The sequence below is a fragment of the Xyrauchen texanus genome, chromosome 32 (assembly GCF_025860055.1).
Source record: "Xyrauchen texanus isolate HMW12.3.18 chromosome 32, RBS_HiC_50CHRs, whole genome shotgun sequence".
Classification (NCBI taxonomy): domain Eukaryota; kingdom Metazoa; phylum Chordata; class Actinopteri; order Cypriniformes; family Catostomidae; genus Xyrauchen; species Xyrauchen texanus.
In genome coordinates this window covers 31,307,025-31,333,772 of record NC_068307.1, presented here as the reverse complement: position 1 = coordinate 31,333,772, position 26,748 = coordinate 31,307,025, and the positions used below count along the sequence as shown (strand labels likewise).

General features: G+C 40.6%; 2 protein-coding genes across 3 annotated transcripts in view; one reads left to right on the top strand and one right to left on the bottom strand.

Moving 5' to 3' along the window:
• Positions 1-26,748, top strand: part of LOC127625863 (tudor domain-containing protein 3-like) — a 636,076-nt gene that overhangs the window by 179,114 nt on the left and 430,214 nt on the right. The window lies entirely within an intron of this gene.
• LOC127625858 (spectrin beta chain, non-erythrocytic 1-like) overlaps positions 1-26,748 on the bottom strand; it is a 108,285-nt gene that overhangs the window by 14,579 nt on the left and 66,958 nt on the right. For both annotated transcript variants that reach the window (XM_052101272.1, XM_052101274.1), the window contains 25 exons: positions 22,400-22,573; positions 22,194-22,285; positions 22,023-22,103; positions 21,368-21,483; positions 21,164-21,276; positions 20,898-21,085; positions 20,353-20,470; positions 19,808-19,966; positions 16,711-17,013; positions 16,461-16,614; positions 15,360-16,230; positions 12,535-12,672; positions 11,545-12,301; positions 9,465-9,667; positions 9,282-9,372; positions 9,022-9,168; positions 8,363-8,626; positions 6,380-6,604; positions 6,102-6,191; positions 5,728-6,006; positions 5,300-5,430; positions 4,915-5,119; positions 4,197-4,571; positions 2,456-2,700; positions 1,930-2,068 (listed from right to left, as the gene is read on the bottom strand). In XM_052101272.1, the coding sequence (XP_051957232.1) occupies positions 1,930-2,068; positions 2,456-2,700; positions 4,197-4,571; positions 4,915-5,119; positions 5,300-5,430; positions 5,728-6,006; positions 6,102-6,191; positions 6,380-6,604; positions 8,363-8,626; positions 9,022-9,168; positions 9,282-9,372; positions 9,465-9,667; positions 11,545-12,301; positions 12,535-12,672; positions 15,360-16,230; positions 16,461-16,614; positions 16,711-17,013; positions 19,808-19,966; positions 20,353-20,470; positions 20,898-21,085; positions 21,164-21,276; positions 21,368-21,483; positions 22,023-22,103; positions 22,194-22,285; positions 22,400-22,573 (5,658 nt within the window). The remainder of the gene's footprint in view (positions 1-1,929; positions 2,069-2,455; positions 2,701-4,196; positions 4,572-4,914; positions 5,120-5,299; positions 5,431-5,727; positions 6,007-6,101; positions 6,192-6,379; positions 6,605-8,362; positions 8,627-9,021; positions 9,169-9,281; positions 9,373-9,464; positions 9,668-11,544; positions 12,302-12,534; positions 12,673-15,359; positions 16,231-16,460; positions 16,615-16,710; positions 17,014-19,807; positions 19,967-20,352; positions 20,471-20,897; positions 21,086-21,163; positions 21,277-21,367; positions 21,484-22,022; positions 22,104-22,193; positions 22,286-22,399; positions 22,574-26,748) is intronic.

Genomic DNA, 26,748 nt, shown 5'->3' with positions numbered 1-26,748 from the left:
AGCTATAAAAGCAGGAGCTTGAAACAAGTCACAGATCAAAGCAATAGTCAGTGATCTGTCAGAATCATCATTGTAAAGCACGAGCGAGGAGGTTTGGGATGCTGTCAATGATATCCATATGATTTGATATGAAGCGTCTGTAAAGGTCACTTCGTAAACACATTTCTTTAAGTGTTCCAAGTAACGAAGGGAGCCCATTTGTTCATCATACTTAACATCAACAAAAGTTAGCTTTGTACACAAAGTATCAACTTATTTAAATAAATAAATAAACTTGAGTGATATAAACTTAACCTCTAAAACATTACGGAGGTGACACAGCGCCGAAATAAATAATAAAAAAGGCATTGTTATGAATAAGTGAGCGTGCATATTTTTCAGATAATTCCTCGTCTCTCTGGAGATTGATTTTTGTTAACATAAAGTGAAATAAAGAGTCCTTCAAGCCCTCTTTGGTGCACCATGGTGTGAGGTGGATTAACCATGCCATTTTTACTACAAAAAAAAATCCATTATAGCAATATAATACAGTAAAATATAGATCTTAATGAACAATTTAAAAGGGGTTTTGTGCCTTTGTTTAAAACTTTATTTTCCATGGAATTGCTCTCTATCCCTAATTAAGAAATATATATGTATATATACTTTTATGGATGACCTACCAAAATATACTGCTGTCTTATGAGAGATAATTCTGGAATCTTTTGATTTCAAGCACTATTTACATACACTGAAAAAAAGACTGGAATAAGGCTTTCTATTTTTACCTCGATTAAACTGCATGAATTTTACCAGGCGCAGATATTTTCTCTTCTGTGTTTACATGGATTATTGCATCAATCTCAAAGCAACGCTGATCAGGAACCACCACAACAACAAACAATTGCGGTAAGTCGTGGTATCAGCACACATTATTGCTACTTGCATTGCATGCCATATGTTAACTATAGCTTATTCAGTCTGCAGTGAAGGATACACATGTGATAAATGTAAGGATTTAGTCAGGCTGACGGAGAAGGTTAATGATTTAGAGGCACACATCCGAAAGCTAGTGGAGGTCGGTGAGAAAGAGAAGCCAGTAAATACTGTTTCGGATGTGGGTAGAACAGCGAGCAACTCACACACTTTGGTTCTGGCTGCAGAGCCCCCTCGGCAGGGAGTTTGGGTGATGTCTCAGCGGCACACTTGCTCAGCAAAGCGACACCCCTCTCCTGTTAGGATTTCTAATAGATTCACACTCAGTGATGCACCCACTGAGAAGCCTGTTGGAAACGCCCTGGTTATAGATGATTCTATTGTAAGGAACGTGGAGAGAGAGACTCCAGCCACCATAGTAAAATGCATTTCAGGAGCCAGAGCAACTGACATCAAATCAAATTTACAAGTACTGTCTAAAGCTAGTCATAGACTTTTTTAAGATTGTTATTCATGTCGGCACTAATGATGTCTGGCTTTGCTAGTCTGAGATCATTAGAGATGTTAAAGAGGTTTGTGAACTTGCAAAAACTATGTCAGATACCGTAATATGCTCTGGCCCCCTCCCTGCTCCTCGTAGTGACAAGGTTTATAGTATATTAGTGTCACTGAATGGCTAGATGTCTAAGTGGTGTCCACAGAATAGCATAGGATTTATAGACAATTGGACACGTTTTTTAGGGTAGACCTGATCTGCAAGAAAAACGGACTCCATTCCTGATGAAGGCTTCTTTAGCCAAAACACGTTGGCCATTTTATATGTTGTAGCCCAGTTAAATAAAGGCTTTTTAATTCGTGTCACATGTGTGCCTTGGATTTTTCTTTTTTCAAGAATGTTTGTTACCCAGTTTCCCAATGAGAACCAGTGGCTACACATTTTTAATAGCTTTGTGAAAAACACAACGTTTTTCCCTTTTTTATCCTTTATATTATTCACATTTGTTTGACACCCACCTCCTCTGATGCATAGTGTTTCCTTGCCAGGAGAGATTTGCCCAGCTCGATACAGGTGGTGAAACTGTCATTACGGGCATCAATTTCAGCTTTAATTCCCTGGTGATTGTTCATGAGAAGTTCCACAGAGGACACATCCCTGAAAACAAGCAGGTACAAAAACAGATAAATACCTCCATGCTGATGTAGAACTACCTAAAGCTAACTATAACAACTATAGACTAACCCTAACCAACACAACTTTTGACATTTTAGCTTTTTCAGATGTAGACATCTTCTGGTGTATGAACAGGGTCCAAAATTAACACTCCGAAGCACCAAATGAGAGTTCTCAATCTGAGTATTTGTCGCTAATATACAAGGGAAAAAAGTTAAATATTTTTTTAAATAAAATAATGCAAAATACATTTTCGTGGCAGGTAAAAAAAAAATTATACAACATTTTCCTGATTTATCCACCACTGGAAAGTGTAGTAAAAGGTGTATTTTAGACTCTGCATGTTAACACATAAACAGACACACACACCTGGGCTTCTCTTGAGTCTCGATCAGGCGTATGACATCTTCCATCCAGAGCATGAGGTCGCGCACCATGCTGAAGAAGCGGAATTTGTCTCCGGTATCAAGCAGTCGTGCCCGTCGGCCCTCGCACGCTTCCAGAAGACTGCGCCAGGCCTCCAGCACTTCACTCTCGCGGCGCTGGATGTCATCGGCTTTATCTCCGGCATACGCTGACTGCAGACGTACGGCATCTTCCTGCAGCTGCCTTACCTGAGAAAACCAGTAGGGGGAAGCAGTGAGACCAAATGGCATAACATTGTATGAATTTCATCTGTACTAACTCATGGACCATTGGGTAATATATTATGTTATTCACACTTTTTGCTTAATCTGTTATAGGTTCTTAACAATCGGATGCACCTTAAAGGAATATTCCGGGTTCAAAACAAGTTAAGCTCAATCAACAGCATTGGTGGCATAATGTTGATTACCACAAATCATTTCTACTCATCTCTCGTTTTCTTATAAAGAAAATAAATAAAAACAAAGCAAAAATGGAGGTTACAGTGAGGCACTTCCAATGGAAGTGTATGTGGCCAATTTTTCTAGAGTTTAAAGTCAGAAATGTGAAGCTTATAATTTAATTATAGCACTTGCATTAATTCTTCTGTTAAAACTTGTGTATTATTTGAGCTGTAAAGTTGTTTAAATCATGTTTTTATGGTTGTTTTGTGTTTAAAGCGTTACGTCGTCATGGCAAGGTTAGTATGGGATTTTATCACATTTAAATAATTTTAATGCACATATTGTTTATGTCTTGGGTCTATACTTTTGAAACAGTGAGTATTTTAATGTTTACGGATTAGCCCCATTCACTTCCATTGTAAGTGCCTCACTGTAACATTGATTTTTGCTTTTTATAAAGAAAAGGATGAAAGTCTACATTATACCACAAATTTTAAAAATGTTACCATGTTTTGGTATAATTTCGTTTAAATTAAATTTAAAACTATCCAAACACATAGGACTTCCTCAGATGAAAATAAAAAAAGAACAAATGTTTGCTTGAAAATATGGTGAACAGCAACAGTTGCTAAGGTAGATCTGGATCGTAGGGCAGTGCTCATGCTGTGTTCACGTCATGCCAGAATTACTGTAATTACGCGATGACAACTGTCAGGGTGTGCTGAGTGACTCCAGCCAGGTCTCCTAAGCAACCAAATTGGCCCGGTTGCTAGGGAGGGTAGAGTCACATGGGGTAACCTCCTCGTGATCACTATAATGTGGTTCTCGCTCACAATGGGGCACGTGGTGAGTTGTGTGTGGAAGACGCGGAGAATAGCGTGAAGCCTCCACATGCTCTATGTCTCCACGGTAACGCGCTCAACAAGCCATGGATTGACGACAAGCCGTGGATTGACGGTCTCAGACGTGGAAGCAACTGAGATTCGTCCTCCGCCACCCAGATTGAGGCAGGTCACTACGCCATCACGAGGACTTAAGAGTGCATTGGGAATTGGGCATTCCAAATTGGGGAGAAAAACGGGAGAAAATCAAAAAAGAAATAAAAATAAACAAAAAAAATGTAAGTCCTACATGACTTTCTCAACATGTTATGAGCATCCAACTTGTAATTACGTGGCATGAATGTTTTTTTAAAGATGGAAACTTGTAATTGCGAGAATGCACCATTAGCGAAGAGTCAAATATAACATCTTCACCGCTGAAGAACCGCTTGTGTATGTTTCATTATTTAACTAACGCACCTGTGTTCCAAGCGCTTGAATGTCATGCTCAAAGGTGGTGTGCATCCTCTGCAACGTCTCCACCGTGTTCTGGTCTCGGCCCAGTTCTTCTGGAAGCTTCTTATGCTTGTCCAGGATGCGGCCCAGGATCTCCTTGGCATCGTGGTAGAACTTGTGCAGTTCGTAGGAAGCGGCGAGGATCTGCGTGCGCGTGTCGATGAGTTCTAACAGATCTGCCCACGCCTCGTTCAAACCGTCCTTCCACTCAGCAACCGTCGCTGCATCAGCATGACCAGCGTTGATAAGCTCGTCGGCCATACGGTTGACGCCGTCCACGCGCTCCTGACCGATGTTTCCTGTATCGCGAGCAAATTCGCGGAAACGTTCTTGCAACATCTGCGATAGAGAAAGAAATAAAAATCACATATATATTTATTTAGACTCTTTGTAGCAGCAACGGACCATTTTGTACATTGATGTCATTTAACAATGTCTTCAAACCCAGCTCATCAACAAAGCAGACTTTAATACGAAAACGCTCAAATCAATCCAGTAAACAGACTGAATGTGTTCTTCATTCAGACAGCTTTACAGTTTATAATCAATTCATTTTCTGGCTTGAGAGCATGGCATAAATATGAGATCTTTTCATTACTTTAAGTGATAATTAAACATCACCTCATTAATCAATCGGCTCAGCCTGATTAAATGAATTGAGTATGTGTGTTTCTTGACTCACAGTTACGTGTTCGTAGTCTTGTCCCAGTTCGTGAGATCCAGCAACCACTTCTCTCTCAGCTATCCACTGCTCCAGGTCATCCACCTCCCGGTTCAGCTGGAAGAGGCGGAACCTCTCCTCCAGCTTGCCCCTCCTTTCCTCTGATAGGTCCTTCAGTCCAGCGTAAAGTTTATCCACTTGTGATTGTCGCATTCCAATTCTCTCACTACAGCGCGCACGCACACACACATACAATTAGAGTTAATTGTAAGACATCATTGAAAAGCTTTTGGTGTAAGACAAAGTCGTGTAAAAATGAGCACAGTCCACATGCAGACATATTGGTTCAGTCTAGATTAGGAATCATACTGTATATAGATTTAGATGTAGATTTAGGGTTCTGCACCTCTCTGGGTGGTTGGCGGCAACAAGGCCACGGCTCGTCTTGGACAGTTGGTGCACAGTCTCGGCGTAATCCTCCACCGCCTGCTCCAAGATCTGATGCTTCTTCAGCATGGCCACTGAACTCTGTTCATCCTGAGATCAACAAGCAGGACAACATATTAGAACAGGACCAGAAGACAATCCGAACCTGAAACTAAGTGTCTTGCAGAAGGACACATGGTGGGCTTTCCCGTACCATACTCGTAACCTTTGGGTTACTAGCTTATAACTTCAATCACAAGGCTACGTGAGGTTTTACCATGGTTATATTGTGTAGTTTCCATTTTTTTTTATATCAGTAGAAACAGGAAACTACGGTTACCATTTTATATTTTATATAAGTGCCCAATTAATGCTAAATTCCAAATGGTTCAAGTCAACATACTGTACCTTGGCCTTCTCTTCTGACATCATATAAAGCTCCTGTTCGCTCATCCAGGCTTCAGCCTCAGCGGCGTCGAAGTAGTACTGCTGGGCTTTATGGGCCTCCTCGAGTCTTGTGTGGCGTTTCTCCGTCTCCTGCATGATCAGGGTCCATAGCTCCTGAAGGTCGGTCAGACGTGTTTGGATTGCCTCGGTGCTGGGGCTGTCAGCCTTCACAATGCTCTGACTGCGCTCAAAAATATCATCACAGCGCGGCTGGTGGCCCTGAATCTCTTTCTGTAGTGTCTGTGGATGGACAACAGAGGGCGCAAGGTAACAAAGGCATTTGGTATGTGTTTAAAACTGTTATACCTGTATGCAAAGAACCCTTATCAGGTTACCTGGTTTTTCTTGATAAGCAGCTGAACAGTCTGTAAATTGTTGCCATGATCTGTTGACGTAGCTAGAGGCATTCTCTCCTCGACCCAAAGCTGCAGACAAAACGATTTCAACATTTACACCCAAACATACAGGCACAGACTGTAAGTCAAAATTACATAATGAAAGGAAAAAGATGCAGTCAATTTATCACCACTCATCCCATAACCTAAAGTAAGGGTTATGTTAGGGTTAGTGCAAATAATGTAGCAAACATTATATAGGGTAACATAGAACTCACGATTTCATCCTCAACGTCGCGGTTGAACTGGTGGATCTCACGAGACGCCATGAGGAAGTTCTTCCTCTTAATCAGAGGATCCAGAAGCTCCTTGAACTTTTGCTCGACCACCTTCCTGCGTCCATCAACCTCATCAGTTTCCTTCCCCTCCTGTCTCAGAACATGAGCTTGAGACTGGAGCTCCTCCACCTCTCTCTGACGCACCTCCACCTGTTTCTCTAACATCTGAGCAAACAATAAAAACACTTCTTGATTCTTGATTCTGTAGAGACCTCAGACTTCAATCTATCTTGTACTAATAAACATTCAAATTAGAAGAGGGGTCCCAAACATTTAGACCAGGGGTCGGCAACTTTAATTTTTCCCTGGTCCATTGAATTACAACGAATATCTATGACATTTGCGGACGCATTAAATAGTTGTCTCTTTTTGCACGGAGCACTTTGTGGAATCTGAATAAAGACAAATGAAAAATATTTTCTATGGAGTTTTTTCCTTGTTTACATGACATTTAAGGCGACATCCACACTAATACGTTTTCGTTTCAATACGCATATTTCTCTCTACGTTTTAGCCTTCCATCCACACTGAGACGTAATTTTTGCCAGTAAAAACGTGCTTTTCGAAAACACTCTCCCAAGTGGATACATTTTAAAACTCCTGTGTAGTCCACACTACAACGCAAAGACTGAGCTATCTGAAAACGATGACGTATTTGCTGTCATGTGATAATAAATAAATAAATAAATGTCACACATTATACATACATTTCTGCATATATATATATACAGTGAAATTATTTATTTTTCTCATATCCCAGCTAAGCTGGGGTCAGAGTGCAGGGTCAGCCATGATACGGCACCCCTGGCGATAGGGTCAATGGCCTTGCTCAAGGGCCCAACAGTGGTGTCTTGGCGGTGTTGGGGCTTGAACCCCCGACCTTCTGGTCAGTAACCCAGAGCCTTAACCGCTGAGCCACCACTGCCCATTTTGATGCAGTCATGTGATCCATTCAAACCAAAACAATCAAGATGGCGGCCCATATTGTGGCAGCTTTGTTGTGCCTGCTTTTCTCTTTGATAGCACTGTTAAAAATAAATGTTACTTTGTGTTACTACAACCTTCACATTGCATTATTTGTCTGGCGATGGAACGCGAGGATAATTGCATTTCAGACCGCACATGGAACAGCATTTTTTGCATGTGTAGTAAAGGGATTTAAGAGTTTTCATACGTTTCAGTGTGGACAAACAACTTTTGAAAAACGCTTTAAAATGGCATTGTGGACTGAGAGCGTTTCAAAAACGAAAACATATTTTTCAAATGTATCCAGATTAATGTTGATGTAGCCTGAGAAGCCACTTATGTCCAGTGAAACCTGAGCTTTTCTAAAACGCTTTCCCAAGTGGATAAATTTGAAAACACGTGTGTGGTCCACAGTACAACATGAAGACAAAGATATCTGAAAACGTATTTGTTGCCATGTGACGCAGTCATATGATCCATTAAACCCAAAACAATCAAGATGGCGGCCCACATCGTACAGGCATTATTGTGCCTGTTATTCACTTTGATCGCATTGTTAAAGATAAAAGTTACTTTGTACAACATTCACAATGCATTTCTCTGAGGATTACTCGGAATTGCTGTCCAGCAACGAAACACGAGCCATTGGTGATTTTTCGCATGCGCAGTAACAGATTTAAGTGTTTTCAAATGTTTTAGTGTGGACGAGCAACTTTTGTAAAACGCTTGAATACGGCAGTGTGGATGGAGAGCGTTTCAAAAACGGCATTTTCAAATATATCCAGATTAATGTAGACGTAGCCTAATGTGGACAAAGCACACTATGTACTGAATACTGACCATCCATTGCCCTTATGATATCGAAACACAACACTAGCAACATGATTTTTATCGGGATCTCCTCGTCTTATTATTTGACTGGACAGCCAAAAGACATAAAAAACAACATCTCCACACCTGTTGTTTTTTGAGCAGGATGCTGACGCTGGTCAGATCTTTGCCGTAGTCGTCTGATTGGATTTGACCTTCCAAGCCCACCAGCCATTTGTCAAGATCAGCACAGCTCTGGGTGAACAGCTCGGCCTTGTTGGCGTCAAACAGACACTGAGCTTTAGTTTGAGTCGTGGATTCCAGTTCGGTCCACATCTTCTGAAGAGCCGCCAACTTCTCCTTCACAACAGCTTCAGTCTCAGGTTTCTCTGATACCAATTGTTTAGCTTCCTGCAGAGAAACCAAAAGCAATTATGTAAGACGAACAGACAAAATGTGTACCATAATTACACACATGATTGGCCATTACATTGACAAAACAGTACCATGGTATTAAGATGTGTTTGTACATGGTATCATGGTAATACCATGGTATTCTTTGGTATATGGCATTTGAATTTCAATATCGGGGTACATATATCAAAGTACATTGGTATTAGCATATGACTCCATCCTTGTACCATAGTACATTCTTGTTGTCAGATCCTTTACATTCATTGAACTTCAAAGAATACCTTGGCGACCATGGTAAAGGTCCAAAACAACATGATATTACCATGGTATATTACCAAAAAAACATGGTAATACTTGTAAATAAATGCAAGATAAGATGCTTTATAACTTACCTTCTCGATTTTGTCGAGCCACTCCTTGTTGGACTGCAATTCGGCCATGAAAGCCTGATGTTTGAGCCATTTGCTGTGCAAATTACGTGCTTCATCATAAGACATATCTTGAGCTGTCAGCATCTTCTCATTTATCCACAGTGACAACTGCATGGTGAACAAGACCGTTATGTTTATCGAAATATTTTAGGAACGCTTACTGTATTACAAATCGTAACACATTATGGAAAAACAGGGCAAGAGGGCAAAGGTCAGCTGACCTCTTGACTGTCCTGTAGGAACTTCTGCAGGTCTCTGTTGTCCTTCAGTCTCATGAGGAGTTCCACAGCTGCCTCACGATTCTTCTTATGCCTGCAGGTTAAAGGTCACAAAACAATCACACCTTTTACGCAATATCCTCAGTCCACCTGTGTGAGATTAATTGGTCTATGTGTTGTTGTTACCGATCATCGATGGACGCTGCTCTCTCCTGGATGCGCTCTGCATTGATGTTTCCGTCACTGGCCAGTCTCCTCCCGGCCTCCACCACACCATTGATCTTGTCTTCATTGGCGTCCATGGTGGTCATAAAGTCTTCCTGTTTCTTAATAGCAGCCTCTGCGCCTTCCAGTGTGGTGGGCATCTCAGTGTGAGCCAGAACATATTCCTACACGACATGAACAATTGTTTCAACTTGTCTCTCATTAATAAATAAAAAGAAGAAGCAAAAAAACATGGTTAGAGTTAAGCACTTATAATGAAAGTGAATGGGGGCAGTCAGTAATCGTAAAAATACACACCGTTTCAAAAGTATAGTCACAAATAGACATGAATATTATATGTGTAAATGTGATTTTATTGAGATCAAATTGATTACATGATTTACCAGCATTACGTCATCATGGTGATGTTGCAGTTGGATATAACTTTACGCAGATAGGTAAGTGATTTTATTGCACTAAAATCGTGTTAACATGTATAAAGTTTACGTTTTGTGCCTATACTTTAAATTGTATATTTGAATGTTTATTGACTCTCACTTCCATTGTACGTATCTTACTTAAAACACGATTTTTGCTTCTTTTTTTTACATTTGTGGAAATCAACATCATGCCACAAATGTTGACATTTGAGCTTAAGAATGAAAGTAAGAAGAAAGTCCAACAAGATGTATATCCCAACAAGTCTTTTCTATGTTCACCGACACAACGTAACAGGACAAATGACGAAAGCCTGAAATCGAACATGACAGCTCATTATCGTAGGCTTACTGTAGCAAATCAATGTAAGGCAAAAATGTGGTTTTGACCACAGGTTTTTAATGTACTGGCACAGTAATGGTATTTGAATAAAATGCGAAATTCGAAATTTAACGTTGTGGCAGGGCGGGGCCGGGTCGTGACCCAAGTGGCCGGCCATTGGATTATAGTGAGCCGCCTGGAAGAGTGTTTCCCGTCGGCTCTTCGGTACTAACAGCTGAGTTGTAATCTCTTTGATTTGAGTGTCCTGCGTCAATCGATACAACCGCTCTTTGATAACAGAAAAGTACGGGTATGTGAGCGCAACACCGGGCTGGAGCTGTTGACCATCAATTACTTTCACTTGATCGAAGGTGTGCCTGAGGGACTCGTCACGCGACTGCTCCAGAGGGAAACCCCCGAGGACGGGAACTCCCTCGTCTGACGCGGAGCCGACGTTGACGGCCCCAGCACCGCCTCCCCAGCCATAGTATCACACGCCACACCTACACTGTTACAGGAAGTACCCCCCCCCCCCCTCGTCCAGGTAGACGGGGATGACCTGCCAGCAGACGGGGCTTAGGGCACACCCTCCCCCAGGGAAAGAGGGGTGTACATCATGCTGGGGGATCCCCAGCCTGAGAGAATGAGGGAGGAATGTGGCAGGGTGGGGCCGGTTCGTGATCCTACACACCCGGTCCCATATTAGGCTAATCAAGCCTTCGAGAGGGATAAAGGTCGACTGCAAAGGATCGTGCGGGAGAGAGAGTGACCAGAAAGCACGACAGCGAGAGAGTGTGTTGCAAGAGTGCTCCTATATATATATATATCTTTACAAAATAACATTGAGTTGTTATCGATGGTGACCGTCGATTCTGTGTGCTTGAAAAAAGGGAATAATAAAAGAACGGACTCCTCCATTGCTCCAATCAACCCAGTTCACAAACGTGAATCCGAATGTAATAAATCACAAAATTCCTTGAATGTGAAAAACTCGCTACCACAACATTGAAATTGGGTGGGCATTTTTTTTCTCAGCGTTTTTTTCTTAATCAGTTCAGAATATCTATTCATCTAACTAATAAATAAAATGTACGAGTCAAATGAACTACTTTAATGGGTTTTTTAGGGTTCTTTTATACCAGTTTTGGAGCTTGACGATAGAAACCATGATTATCACACAGTATTGGATTATAATTGGGTTTGTCGGATAGATGTCCTATCCTGTTAAATACGTCAGTTTCGGATCGATGCATCCCTAATTTAGAAAACACTAACAATGATGAAAAACATCTGCCCATCTCACCTGGTTGTTAAGGAACGCCTCGGCCTGTTTGGTGTCTCGCAGGAAGATTTGGTAGGCGTGCGACTGCGACAGGAGATTTTGACGGTTCTCCCACATCTTATGCAGCTCATTCCATCCCGTATCCAGAGCCTGAAGTCTTTGTCTGAGAAACATGTATTGAGCATCCGTCTGTCCCTGTGTCACCATCTCGCCCATGTCTCGCATCTTCTGGTAGTCTTCTTCATAGTTGTTAATTTCATTCTTGATGCCCTCGTGTTGCCCTAGAAGCTTCTCCGCCTCAGCTAATGTGTTCGGCATGTCTTCGGATGCGATGGCTGTTTGCGTACGAGAAAGCCACGACTGGAAATCGTCCAGCTCCCTGAGGAACTGCTGGAGCTTGCTGGCTTCCCCGAGAGATGCCTCGCGGTTATGTAGCGTCTCTTTCATCTCTTCCCAAACTGCGTTGATTTCCGCCAAACGTCCGGTGATGGCTTTGGCCTGGTCGGGATGTTCGCCGGCCAAGCGTTCAGCTTCGCCGCGGAGGTCGCCCAGTTTGGCTTCGATGGCGGCCAGATCACGTTCCATGCCGGTGAGCTTGCGTTGGAGGGCCATTACGCCCGTCAGGTCATTGCCCAGCTCCTGAGTTGACTCAATAACTTTGGTCTTCTCACGAATCCAGGACTTGGTCTCATTACAGTCAAGGTGGTAGTTCTGTACGCCCAAGGCAGAGTGGAGCGACTCTTTCTTCTGGTCAACCAAGTCACGGAACTGGCTCCATCTATGGAAAGGTGACAGGTCATATTTTATGCAACACATTTTATCTCCATGATGTAGCATATTTCTATGTGAAACAAAAAAGTATGTAGGTTGGGATTTGAATTTTTCCATTAGGAAGTGATTGGATGGGGGAAAATGGGTGTTCTTGAGGCATCAAAAATTGTCCCAGATTTATGAAATCAAACTTAAAAAATCTACATGTGAATCTCATATATTTTGCACTGCATGACTCACCTATTGTTGAGCTTGTCTTGTTGAGCTTTGATGTCTTTTTCACTCGGGTGTCCATTGTGAATCAGCTGCCTGGCGATCTGATTCACCACAGCCACACGAGATGCCTGGTTATTCATTTCTGGCTCCAAACTCTCAAACCTAAAACAACATTTTTCATCTCAATAATTTTTAGAGAAAGCACATTTAAGAATGGCAAAGAATCTTTTTGTCCTTGAGAAATGGAGAATGAGAACTTTGACCACAGTGTGGTCAAGGAACATTTAGTGTAAATTTAAGCAGCTATCAAGCCACAGGAATGCTTCAGAAATACATATGAATTGCTGTTTTCCTCTGGGGTGACTCAGCATGAACAGCTGGACCAGAAAATGCTTTTTAAACTAAATCAATTTTTCTCAGTCATTCTGAACTGGTCGGCCATCATTCAGTCAGTTAATGTGACTGAAGAAACACATGGCATGTGAAGAGTGAGTGACAACCTTCTGACAAACTGCAGGGTTCTTCACATATAGCATGCAGCTGTATACCCTGCTGAAAAAAAAAAGCTCAAACCAGAGTAAGGTGGTTTATGGTTTTAGAGAAATGTTGGGCACCTGTAAGCTGGTCAGGCTGGAAAACTAGCTGGTAGATCAACTAAATAAGCTTGACCAGGTTGGGAGATATGCTAAACCAGCTTAACACCAGATTGGCCAGGCTGGGAGATGTGCTAAACCAGGTAAAGACCAGCTTGACCAGGCTGGTAGACCAGCAAAACCAGCTAAACAAATCAGCTTAACCATGCTGGAAGATGTGCTATATAGTAATCAACCGATATGGATTTTTTAATGACTGATGCTGATATCCAGAGAGCAGGGTGGCCGATAGGCCAATACAATGCCGATATATCACACAATTTAATATAGTAAATAACATAAAACATAACATTTTTAAAAATTTCTAAACTATTATTTAGCACTATATTTACTCCAGTTTCACACTAAACTTTAACTTTGTAACAAAGAATCTAAAAAAATTATATTTTATTTCAATTCAATGAGATTGCAGTTTCTTCTGATTTCTGTTTTTTTATTTATTTGTAAATGAAGAAATTATTAATATATTAGGAAGAAGGAAATTTGCCTTTTATCATTAGTAAAGTTACAGGGAACTGTTGAGGAGAGACTGTTAGAATACGTGCTTCAGAGGAAGATTTCTGAGCGTTCAACAGGATGCTGGATCTGCTGAAGTTGTGTGAGGTTGGTTTATTATCTGTTTTATCACACTTTGTGAATTTGGTTTATTACATCTGTTTAAATGAGATATGCGCATATTTACAGATGTATATGACATTAGATTTATTGTTATTTGCCTTTTTATCATTAGACAATTATGTGCTCAAACTCTTCTGCCGTGGCTCTGATATGTAGACCGTTTAAATGACACTGTGTTGCACACCGGTCTATCATTATAGTAACACGATGGCAAAACGAACCGTGATTGGTCGTTTATATGTCTCAGTTGCTTCACATGCAAGCAGTCAATTCTCAGCACCCTCATGAAACAAATCGGCCAAAGGGGTAAATTTATCAGCTGATGCTAATAATAAAACAATTCTGAATATCGGCCAATTAATCAGCATCTGCGATATATCGGTCGACCACTAGTACTAAACCAGCTAAAGAACAGCTTGACAAGGTTGGGAAATGTGTAAACCAGGTAAAGACCAGCTTGACCAGGTTGGGAGATGTGTAAACCAGGTAAAGACCAGCTTGACCAGGTTGGAAAATATGTAAACCAGGTAAAGACCAGCTTGACCAGGTTGGGAGCTGTGTAAACCAGGTAAAGACTAGCTTGACCAGGTTGGGAGATGTGTAAACCAGGTAAAGACCAGCTTGACCAGGATGGGAGATGTGTAAACCAGGTAAAGACCAGCTTGACCAGGATGGGAAATGTGCTAAACCTAGTAAACACCAGCTTGGCCAGACTGGTAGACCAGAACAACCAGCAAAACAAACAAACAAAAAAAACAGCTAAAAATAATCTCAACCAGACTAGGAGATGTGCTAAACCAGGTAAAGACAAGCTTGACCAGGCTGGTAGACTAGCAAAACAAGCACAAAAAAACCCCACAAACAACAACAACTCAAAAATCATCTCAGCCTGACTGGAAGATGTGCTAAACCAGCTAAACACCAGATTGACCAGGCTGGTAGACCAGGAAAACCAGCTAAAACAAGCAAAAAAAATAAATAAATCAGCTTAATCAGACTGGGAAATGTGCTAAACTAGCAAAACACCAGCTGGGCCAGGTTGAGAGATGTGCTACACCAGGTAAAGACCAGCTTGAGTAGGCTTGTAGACCTGCAAAACCAACTAAAATCAGGCTGAAAAAAAAACAGCTTAACTAGGCTGGGTGATATGCTAAACACCAACTGGTCCAGGTTGGGAGATGTCCTAAACCAGGTAAATACTAGTTAGACCAGGTTAGGAGATGTGCTAAACCAGCTAAACACCAGCTGGGACTGGCTGGTAGACCAGAAAAAACAGCTAAAAACAAGCTAAAAAAAACCTAGCTTAACCATACTGGCAGATGTGCTAAACCAGCTAAACACCAAAGTGTCCAGGCTGGGAGTCCAGCTAAATGAGCTAAAAAAACATATTGACCAGAATGGTAGAGCAGCTAATTGAGCTAAAAACCAGGTTTACCAGGCCGGTAGACAAGCTAAACCTTCTAAAACCTGCAAACCACCTTAGTCTGCATAAAGCTGTTTATTTTACAGCAGGGATAGTGAAATTCCCCTTTGCGTTAAATACATCTAGAAAGCGATGAATACTCCTTAACCTCTCACCTGTGCTGAATGACCTCCAGGTCTTCAAGTTTCTCTGGAATCTCCATGCTGTTCAGCCACTGTTCCTTCTCATCGATCCAACGTTCGCAAGCGTCTGCCTCACTGAACATCTTATACAGTGCCAGCGCATCCTGCAGGGCCTGTTTCCTCAGCCTGGTAAGCTCTACCACCTCCTTATAGCGCTCCTCAATACCCACCAGTCGTTCGTTAACTTTTGCCGCCTGCGCCTGTTCGGAAGGCAGCAATTGAGCCTGTTCCTGAAGGGCGTCGATCACCGGTTGATAGCTGGCGACCTCGGCCGAAGCATCCTTGTGTTTCTTGACCAGAGCTTGTGTGGAAAATTCATCATGACCGACGTCAGCGCTGGAGACAATTCGTAGAGCATCCAAAGTCCAGGCGTCTACATCATCTGCGTCGACTTGGAATTGGTGAAGATTGCAGGCTTCTTCCAAACGAGCTTTCCTCACTGCGGCTAGCTGTTCCAGTGCGGCCCATTGCGCCTGGACGTCAGCGATACGTTCACGGATCTTGGCCTCGCCGAAGTGGCCGGCGTCCGCCATGACTTGACCTTCGCGCACTGTGTGTTGAAGGTGACCAGCGCGGCCGCTCATTTCGTCCTCAAGGGCGCGGTGTTGACTCAGCAGCCGCACCGCGCCCGTCAAATCCTTTCCGCAGTCATCAGAGGACAAGATCTGCTCTTTCTCGCGAATCCAGCCCTCTTCCTCGGCCATCTCCCAGAAGAACTTCCAGAGGCGACGGGACTCTTCGAGACGAGCGCGGCGTTCGGCCGCAAGCTGCGTCAGTTCCTGGTAGCAGAAATCCATGTGGGCGATGCGGTCACGGATTACCTGAGGGTCACAGGGTTTGTAGCCTGCAGAGTAAAAAGTTGGTTAAATAAACACTTTTATGCAAGTTCTATTTACAAAATAAGTTTACTCTTTTCAAAATGACTATTTTATGTTGTTTCCGCTGTAATGACGAAAAAAATCCAGCAGGACGCGCCGGCACATTCGTCAACCCCAGAGGGTTAAATAAAGAATTCAGGCAAGAAACAAGACGATGTTAACAAATGTTTATAGACAGCAGTTTCTCTCTTCTTACCCTCCTCGTCCACGGCAAACTTCTGAGCGTTGGCGTTGACGGCTCGCACGCGATCGGCCTGGATGGCAATGTCGGCCTCCACCAGAGCGTGTTTCTGTAGCAGATCTTCTACTCCCAGCAGATGCTTCCCGTAGTCTTGAGACAGCAGCAACATCTGACGAGAGAACCATCAAGATATGAAACTCCACCAAAGTCATCCCAACTTGATCAGATGACAATTCACTTTTTATTAAAGCTTCAAAAACCTCACCTTCATTTCATCCATCCAGTCCATGATGTAGAGCATCTCCTGGAAGACGCGCTGCAGTCCGAGGTTCATCTCCAGCCGCTGTCTGCGAGCCTTCAGGAGCTCCAATAGATACTCCCACAGTCGCAGCACGTTGTCTTTGCGAGCAGCGATGCGCTTGATGTCGTGATAGTTCTCCGTCTCCAGCTCTTTTGCCACGGCAACCACCGCCAGCACGCGCTCCTCGTATGCCGCGATATCAGTCTCGATGGCTTCGTGTTTTTTGGTAGCTGCCTCCACCGCCTGCAAGTCGAATCCAAAGTTGTCCTGCAGAAGATGTGAAAAATACAACAGGTGAATACAAATTCTCTGTTCAACTAGTTAAAGGTGCTGTAAGTGAATTTCTTTAATGGAAAGGTATGCAAAATATTTTCCTACTCCCTGAGTGTTGTAATCTCTGTGACAGCAATAAACCTCTGTAAACAGCAAACAAAAAAAAGTGTCTCCGGGCCGCGGTCAATGCTGCCTGTCAATCATTTTGCCCGTTCTCATAGTATTGTAGTTTCAGTGAAACACAATGTCAGTCTTAATAAAACTTGTTTGGTATCTTTGGAGTGCAGGGTTTTGGAAAGAGCGGGTGTGGCTAATCCAGCGGCTCAGCTTGTGGAAAAAAGCTGAAATCGTTTACAGCACCTTTAAGCGATTAATTTATGGCACAGTATGGTGTATTTCAAAGTGGACATCCAGAGCAAAAAATAAAAATTCTGTCATCAATTACGTTCCCTCATTTTAACTCATTTTCACGTGCCTTTTCGCCATACTGAAACTAAATTGTGACTCCGAACTGTAAAACCACAGTAAACGTGCACTATTTTGCAAGGTCTTCTGAAGTCAAATGATCACTTTGTGTTATGAACAAATTGAACCTATTTCAATATTCACACACAAATCATTGATCAACTCATGATCAGTGCCCAAATAAAAAAGGCAGACACGTCAGTAACATCAAACCAATGAGATTTCCCATATTTGATGTTGCCTTTTGGAAAGAAAGTCATGCGGGTTTGGAGAAACATTGGGGTACGGAGGATAGGACAGGAATTTTTATTTCTGAAATAGTTTTGCCCACACAAAAGTTTGCGGTCCCTCGCAATAAATTTACAACGTTTTAACAACAGTAACCATATTTTAACCATGATATTCATAGTGAAACCATAGTAACATTACAGGAAAACGAAAACTATTGTAATAAAAATCATAATATTGTGGATATTATGTTTTTTCTAAATATATCATGGTATTTGTAGCAAAACCATAGTACAGTATTATTACTATGATTTCACTATAATATTATGGTTAATATATTGTTATTGTAGTAAACCTATGGTCAATTTATTGGGAGGGAATGCAAAACTATTTCAGAAATAAATAAATAAATCCCACCCTGTCCTCTAAGTGGCTCAGTATATGAAATGTTAAAACATTTTTACATTTTTTTTTAAAGCTGCTATAAAGTGATGAAAGGGCCCTCGCACCCTGGTGCACGTTGGGGCTGCTGTGCCAGGGGAATGTCACTTTATTTATTTTTACCATTTTTTAGCACTTAAATGTTGTTAAGAGTGTATCAGTGCAAAACATGTCATTTCCTGTTGCCAATAGGTGGCACTATGACTATAACTGAATATTGGCATATAGAAGTGTTCAGGCTGGGACTCTTATAAACATGTGAAGTTTGGAGCAAATTGGACATTTTATGTTTGAGTTGTAACAACTTCCTGTTTCATGGCAAAACATCAAATTTTGTCAGGCCGCCATGGACACGCCATTCAAAGAAATGTGATGTTGATCTGATGAAACCTCTAGGATGAGTTTATTAAAGTACGAGGCCTGGAACGTAAATGGCAAAAACGTAACAAAAATTGTAGAGTAAAAGACTTCCTGTTGGGTTTAGGATATGGTTCTAAGAGACTTTTTTGTACGTGTTGATGTTACATATGCCTACTGATTTTCTTACATGTGTAGGTGAAATGTAGCGTGAGGGCTACTTTGTTATAAAGCCATTTTGCCACAATTAATTCTAAAACCAGTATCAGATGTACATTTTCCCCACTTTTGAGATGTGTGCAAAGTTTCATTCGTTTTCGAGCATGTTTAGGCCTCAGAAATGTGATTCATTTGGGAAAAAAATTATAAATGCCCAGAAAACAGGTGTCACGCCACAGACACGCCCTTCAACGAAAACTCAAAAGCTTTGCAATTTAACATCAACAAGACCTTTAGATTAAGACTGACTAAAGGACTGAGGAGTTTGTAAAGTACAAGACCTGGAATTGGCTGTTGCCAGTAGGTGGCACTATGCCTATAACTGAATATTGGCACGTAGATGTATTCATGCCGGGACAAACATGTCAAAACACGTGAAACATATCAAACATGTGAAGTTTGGGGCAGTTTGGACATTGTATGTATGAGTTATAACAACTTCCTGTTTCATGGTGAAACATCGAAATCTGTCAGACCGTCACGGCCACGCCATGCAGCGAAAACTCATAAGCTTCGCAATTTAGTATCGCCAAGGCCTTTAGATTACAATAACCAAATATGAAGTAGATCTGATGAAATCTCTAGGAGAAGTTTGTTAAAGTACGAGGCCTGGAAATGGCAAGAAAATTAGCAAAAATTTAAGAGAAAAATCTAAATGGCTGACTTCCTGTTAAGTTTAGGGCATGGGTCTAATATATTTTTTGTAGGTATTGGCATGCTACATAGGTGTACCAATTTTTGTATGTGTACGTGAAAAAAAGCATAAAGCGCACATCATTGAATGTTTGTAGGTGGCGCTATTGAGTCATTTTGCCACACCTAATTCTGAAACCCATATCAGATGTAAATTGTCGGCACTTCTGATAAATGTGAAAAGTTTCATGAGTTTTTGAGTATGTTTAGGCCCTCAAAAATGCGATTCATTTGGGAAAAAATTATAAACGCCTAGAACAACAATAGGGTCCTCAAACCATCGGCGCTCGGGCCATAAAAATAGTAATTCAATATTTTTTTTTTCTTTTTAAAATGTTTGGCCATGGAAAACTTCTCGGTTTCATTACAGTTTCCCCAAAGTTACCTGGGAAACGAGGCGCTGGTTTTCGCTCAGCCAGGTTTCTCTCATGGCGGCCTTGCGGTCGAAGCGCCGGGCGAGCTGCTCCAACTTCTCCTGACGAATCAACTCGGTCCTCAGCGCCAGCTCGCGCTCGTGCTCTGCCTTCTCCAGACGCTCCCACGCCTACGACAACACAAGCACACAATCAACCCAAACAAGCTGACCATACAAATATATACAATGGTAATAAAGCTTTCCACCAAAGTATCTTAGTTACTAACACTCATAGTAATGTACTATGGGATCTCCTTCAAAAAGTGTACAAACTGTAGCAAAACTCTACGGTATTTGTTTGATGGAAACGGATGTGATGGAATCAGATTGTAATGCCATACGTACTTTGATATATACCATTGTACATGTCCAAAAAACACAGTAACAACAAAAAACATGGTAATATCCTGGTATCTAGCCAGTTCAAAGTAGCAAAGACACTACGTACTTGTAGTTCCTTAAGTTAAAGTCTCCTAATATCGATGAATGTGTTCAAATAATAAAGTTATTCTCACCTTGTTGATGTCTGAAATGAGTTTGCCCTCTCTTGGCATGTACACTTTCTGGTTATTTGCCCTCATTTTGCTCTGGATAGTGAACAAAAGCACCTCTAGGTTGCCCTTCTCAGTGAATCTGTGCGAAAAAGAAGAGTTTAAAATTCAACTCTGTTCATTTGAGTTTGATTTAATCCAAGCTAAATCATGCACCGAACAACTATCGATTAAATACGCTTATAAATGCTTCATCTGTTCAACACGAGAATTTCAATGCTCTTTACACTCTACAATACTTTTTTAAACTAGAATTTGTCCCATGTGAACAACCCCTTTCTGTACTGAAAGTTACGGCTGAAGAAAATGTTAGTACCAATATTTACAACTTTCTGTTTTTGCAGCGGGGAAGCATTCATCATTCTTTTGTGAATCAAACTGTGTTTTGCATGCAATGACATCTATTTATTTTATTTGAATTATTTTGTCTACAAGCTCAAAACTCAATGTAATTGAGCCGTGGCACTGGAATTGCTGACTGGCCAAGCAGGAAACACCGATAGACTCACTTTGGGGGTTTCTCGACTGTCCGGTAAGTGTTGAAGGCCTGAAGTTGCTGTTGGACTCCCACTAGAGAGTTCGCAAACTTGCGATTGTTGAGAATGATGATGGTTTGTTCAATCCATTCCAGAAGATCAGAAGCCAGAGATTCATACTTCTCGATCATCTTCTCAGTCTCGATGGCATTGTCGAGCACCTAATAATGACAAATCAATGTCGTTTGGCATTAGAAATGCATTATATATCGAAATGACGAAGGTCAAAGGAAACAGACCTTTCCGATCCGTTTGCCTTCCACCTTCAAGGCCTTCATCTTGGAGAAATAATGGTAGTATGTGACGACGTAGGTGATGACAGACTTTTCATCAGGGTGGTCTACGCTGATATCTGCACAGAAGACCACACACTTGGATTATTTTTGTTTATCTTATTGTTTATTATGGTTTATTCTTTAGCTTGATGAGGTGAGGGCTTGTACCTTCTGGATCCAGGAGTTTGGTGAGACCCAGGTGCTGTTCGGCCAGGTTGAAAGCATTCTGAAGGTTGTAGTGTGCATTGGACTTCTTTAGTTTGTCAAAATCAATCAGGTCTGGTCTGCAAACATGAGACAAAAGAGACTTTAGGATGAGCTACATAATGTGTTATCTAAACCAAACTTCCATAATCAGTTTTAGTTTGAAATCTCTGTTTTTTGATTTAATGAACATTCTGTTGGTTCATTTGAAATTTCCAACAATCAGACAGACTGTCACATAGAAAGCCAGATAAACCATCAGACAGACAGACACAGAGAGAGAGAGAGAGAGAGAGAGAGAGAGAGAGAGAGAGAGATTGAGAGAGAGAAAGAGAGTGGGTTTGTTTACATTTGAATTTTTGAAAGTTAAAAAATTCCATTGGCCCATTTGAAATACCATCAGTCAGATGGACAGACAGACGGACAGAGAGACAGACGGACTGACAGACAGACAGATAGAAACAAATTTTTTTTTAAACGAAAACGGATTAGTTTGGATGTGGCCTTTGAGTTAACAAGATTTGTCATTAGAACGAGAGTAAGAACAAATGTATTCACATATGCACCTGCTCTGAATCCAGCTAAATTACTCATATATTTAGATTGACGAAATTCGTACCTGTGTTTGTGAATGAGGGCATTGAACGCCATTCCATCGCGCCAGCTGGTGCTGAAGTTATGGATGTTGACATTTGGATAGCTGTGAAACACACACGAGAACAGTCAGAAATCAATGACACGATTACAGGAGCGTTTGGTGAGTTAGCATGAGTTCTGAACGCCAACTCACCCAGCGGTCTTCATCTGACACCACAGAAGCAGCGCGTCCTTCGCCGAGCGTTTCTCTTTATTGTCTTCGGTCTCGACACTGATGTCCTGAATCTGTTACGAACACGAAAATGCAACACAATATAGTAAAACCTCTTTTACGAAATCCATTTGAACAAGCTGTTATCAGGCAGTTATCAGGGGAGCAGACCGAATGATGCACTTTACCTGGAAACGGAGGATGATGGTCCAAATGAGTCCGAGAGTGAGTCGGTGGTTGCCATCGACAATATCATGGGAGCCCATATTCTCCAGGTGCACACGTTGTTCCTTGAGGAACTGAAGAGCTTTGTCCACATTCTCCAGACAGTGGATGCGCATACGGCCCTTCGTTGGCTTGGGCTGCAGACAAATAATGTCACATTTATATTATGTGAATGCAAATTATATAGTTTTCTACCATCTATACATAGAAAATATACTGTTTAATGGTATCAGGGCTCGACAACATGGATTTCTTCTGCTGGTCGAGTAGGCCACAAAGCCACTATGACAAATTGAAGTTTTAGCAACATTTTAATATTAATGTCAGAGAACTAATATGATATTTTTTCATTCAAATTTAATAATACAAAAAAAAGTAGCTAAAATGTAACTTCATAACAGCTATAAATGCATCACACTTTTTGCTGGAAAATAATGTCATTCGGTTAAAAATTGTACAGATTTTTTTCTTTCATTTTCAACCCATGATGCTTGCAATTTTACGAATCACTTTTGCAAGTCAAAACCTCAATCTATGATAGCATCTACATACAATGTTCAATTGGTAACATATTTAAAGCTACACTACATAATTATTTGCTCTCTATCGACATCTGTGGTTAAAACATGCAATTGCAAGCTATTTGCGTTTTTACATCAAGGGTTCGAAATGCTCTCCTCTGCAGATGAATCCAATTTTGGTCAATTTAAAGGATGAATTATAATTGCCATGATCTATAGAAAATGCACACAAATGTCTCTTTTTAATAAAATTCAGTTTACTGCCTGCTTTCCTCGGGTGGTACTAGCACAATGTCTATTGCACCAGGAAAACAGCATGGAGTTTGGTGAATGAAGCACAATGAATTGGCCACAACAGCGTCCTGACCTTAACCCCATTGAAAATCTTTGCGATGTGCTGGAGAAAACTTTAATTTGATCGACTCTCCCGCCATCAATACAATATCTCCGCCAAAAATGTATGGAACTCTGGATGGAAATAAATGTTGCTTAAGGTTGTCAAAACAATGCCACGATGAATGGGCACCGTAATGAAAGCTAAAGGCGGTTCAAATAAATATTAGAGTATGCAACTTTTTTTTTTGGCCAGGCAGAGGAGGTTTTATGCACTGAAATAACACGCACGACTGTTTAGTGAATTCACCCCATGATGTCTGAGCAAGATCAGCTAATCAGCAGATGGGAAATTTCCCGCCAAATGGAATTCGACAGCTCTGAATATAAAACTATTATCGTAGGCTTACCGTAGCCAACAGGAGTAAAGCAAGAAGACTATTTTATTTATTACAAATGAACAATTAAACAAGAAAGCTTCCGTAGTGTGTCTTTATATTGATGTGACCAATCCAACGCATTGTATGTGGAATAACATCAAATGTACATAATAAAGAAACGTAATATGTATTGACAACACCAATCCAAACTATCACAAATATTCCTACTCTTTAGTGCAGATAACTTTGATGATGAACTTTAACTTTGATTTTCAATTCATTCGCTTTCATTAAGAGGTTTTGTGTTCATATGAGCACATGAGAAGGATGGTATGAGTTAACAGGGATATTCATTGCAGTCAGCATTCCCTGCAGAGACTCGTATCTCGACCCTTCAGATTCAGTTCAGCGTTGAGTTAATGATGCTGTGGCTTTTGTTCCAGCGGAAGTCAACTCGATCCTGCGGACAGCTTCACTGGCTATTTTTCTTTCTGACACATGTCTCGCAGGAGAAGCAGCATGTCAGATAATATGACCCATTAATTGCCTCTGAAAGGACGGCCCATTTTTTAAAAGAAGGTCGTTAACAGGCCAGTAAAGACCATATTGTCCACTATTTATTGTCAAACTATTCAGTACTCTTATAAATCGCTATTCACAAAGCAAGAAATTGAATTCAAACTCACCAAAAATTTGGTGTGGTCTATATATTAAACAAGAAAAACATTTTTGTTAATGGATTCAGAAAAATAAATGCAATTATGCAAAAGTTTTTCTTTGCTTTGAACAAAATTGTGTAAAATTCTCTGAAAATAGACTTAATATCTTACGTCATGTCTCTTTTTCTAATGTCGTTTAGATATTTACTTGAAAACAAGACAAAAATACTGATTAAGAATGTGATTTCTTTTTTTGCAGTATACTGTAACCTGTACATAGATCAAATAAATAAATACATAAATAAATATAGTTTAAAACACATTTGTCAAGTTCGTATAAATGTTTCTGTCCATGTTGGTTTTTCTGCATTTTTGAAAAACATTTATAGCATTTTCTACCAAAATAAAAGAAGTGGTGTATATGTTCAATAAAATATGTTCCATGTGAGAGTAAACAACTTAATAATTCATGAAAAAAAATTTCATGGTAAAAATATGTTTTACGAAAATTTTCTTGAGTCAAGAATATCAAGAAGTTTTCTAAAAGGTTCCTCCATATGACCAAAACATAACATAATTATATTTTCTAATTTTTATGAAAAGGCATGTTATGTAATTATATCAAAATATTTTTGTTCTGTTTTTATTTTTGTCATATGACAACAAAATGGCTACCTGAAATAACAATATTTAAAAAAATTATAATATTTCAACTTAATTTTTTTTAATAATAATAACAACAACTACTTATGCCAACATTTCTTGAGTCTTTTTTTAACTTAGACATTTTTGAATTTAAACTGCAGAGAAAATATAAAAATGACTCAGAAATTGTAAACAGTGTATGCAAGGATGCTTTGGGTGAATTACATGTTTAAAATACTTTTGAAAAACAATAGATTCATACAAAAATAAATAAATAAGGATTACATCATTGACCCAAATATGAAAAATCACACGCCTTAACAGTTCAGCTCAATCTGAACAAATCTGTAAATATGTAACTTTATGATCCAGATGATGATTTCCGAGAAGACTTTGCACCGAGGCGAGGCTGCTCTGTATCTGGAGAAAGCAGGTGTAATATTACAGATAATCCCTTGAGAAGGGGTCGGACGGCCCGTGTCCCTTGAGGACGGACTATCCCGTCAGGCTTAGGGAGAAAACTCAATCACCAGCTGATATTCGGGGTTGTGTTGAGGTGAATGACAGCGTTTCACTAATGAGCTCATGAGGCACTGAGGCAGAACGAGACACGATTGATTTCAATCCTCCCTGCGAGAGGCGTAGGTGGTACGTTCCTTACTGCATGGGTAAGAGGAGCTCTGGTAGACCCTGACACGCACACACACGCACGCATGCGCACACACACACACACACACACACACACACACACACACACACACACACTGCAGAGTCAATGCAGGCAGTGTGGCATTCAGCAATGATATCAGCAGTTTTCTATTAGCATACTGCAGCAGTAGAAGCTGTTCTGTAAAAGCAAGAGTGATTTCCCTCTTAGCCAATCACCATCGTCCATGATAGAAACCACAGATTACCCCCGACATATTTCTTGCATGATTTTGAACTAAATGGCCAATTCACACAGTTAAGCTAAAATAAATATTGCTCTTACTTGATAATAAAAGTTAGGGATGTCCCGATACTTCCTTTTTGTTACACGTTGACACCGATAACTGTTTATTGTTTTATTTTTTTGTAAAGTTGCAGTTTTTATATACAATACCGTGAGACTGATGATTTGAGGACACCGTGTTTATGTTCAGCAACTGTTACTCAAAAGACATCAAACAGAAAAGGCTGCAATATAATGAGATAAATATAGTGTCTGTATGTGCTGCACGCTTCATGATGTTGTGACGCACGGGCCCGGACTGGCCATCGGGAGCACCGGGACAATTCCCGCTGGCCTGGCGACTAAGTTGGCCTGCTGCCAGCCAGCGGTTTTTGTATTTTTTTTTAATTATTATTATTTTATATTACTACCTTTACCAGTGATCATTTTTGAATTCGTCATTCAATAAAATTATTATTAATATTAATAACAATAAAAAAATTAAATCATGAATCTGTTAGTCTTGACTGGCAAGGCTACGATTCGACTTTAAAACAGAAAATGCGAGCAGCACCCGTCTAACGTTACATTCGTGGAGAAATCAAAACAAATGAGCACACAGAAATCTCACAGAAGCAATGTACTGAGGTACAAATTCTAATTGTTGTTTTTTTTATTTATACCATATGATTTAGTTTAACATAACACAACTAAAGGAGCTGTTTTGCTGAATATTATCACGATTGAAAATGTTACTGTTTATTGTTTATTAAATAAACAAGTAGCGTAGTTAATATTTATTATTAAGTTACTTACATTTTAGACACAAACCATATTAACTGT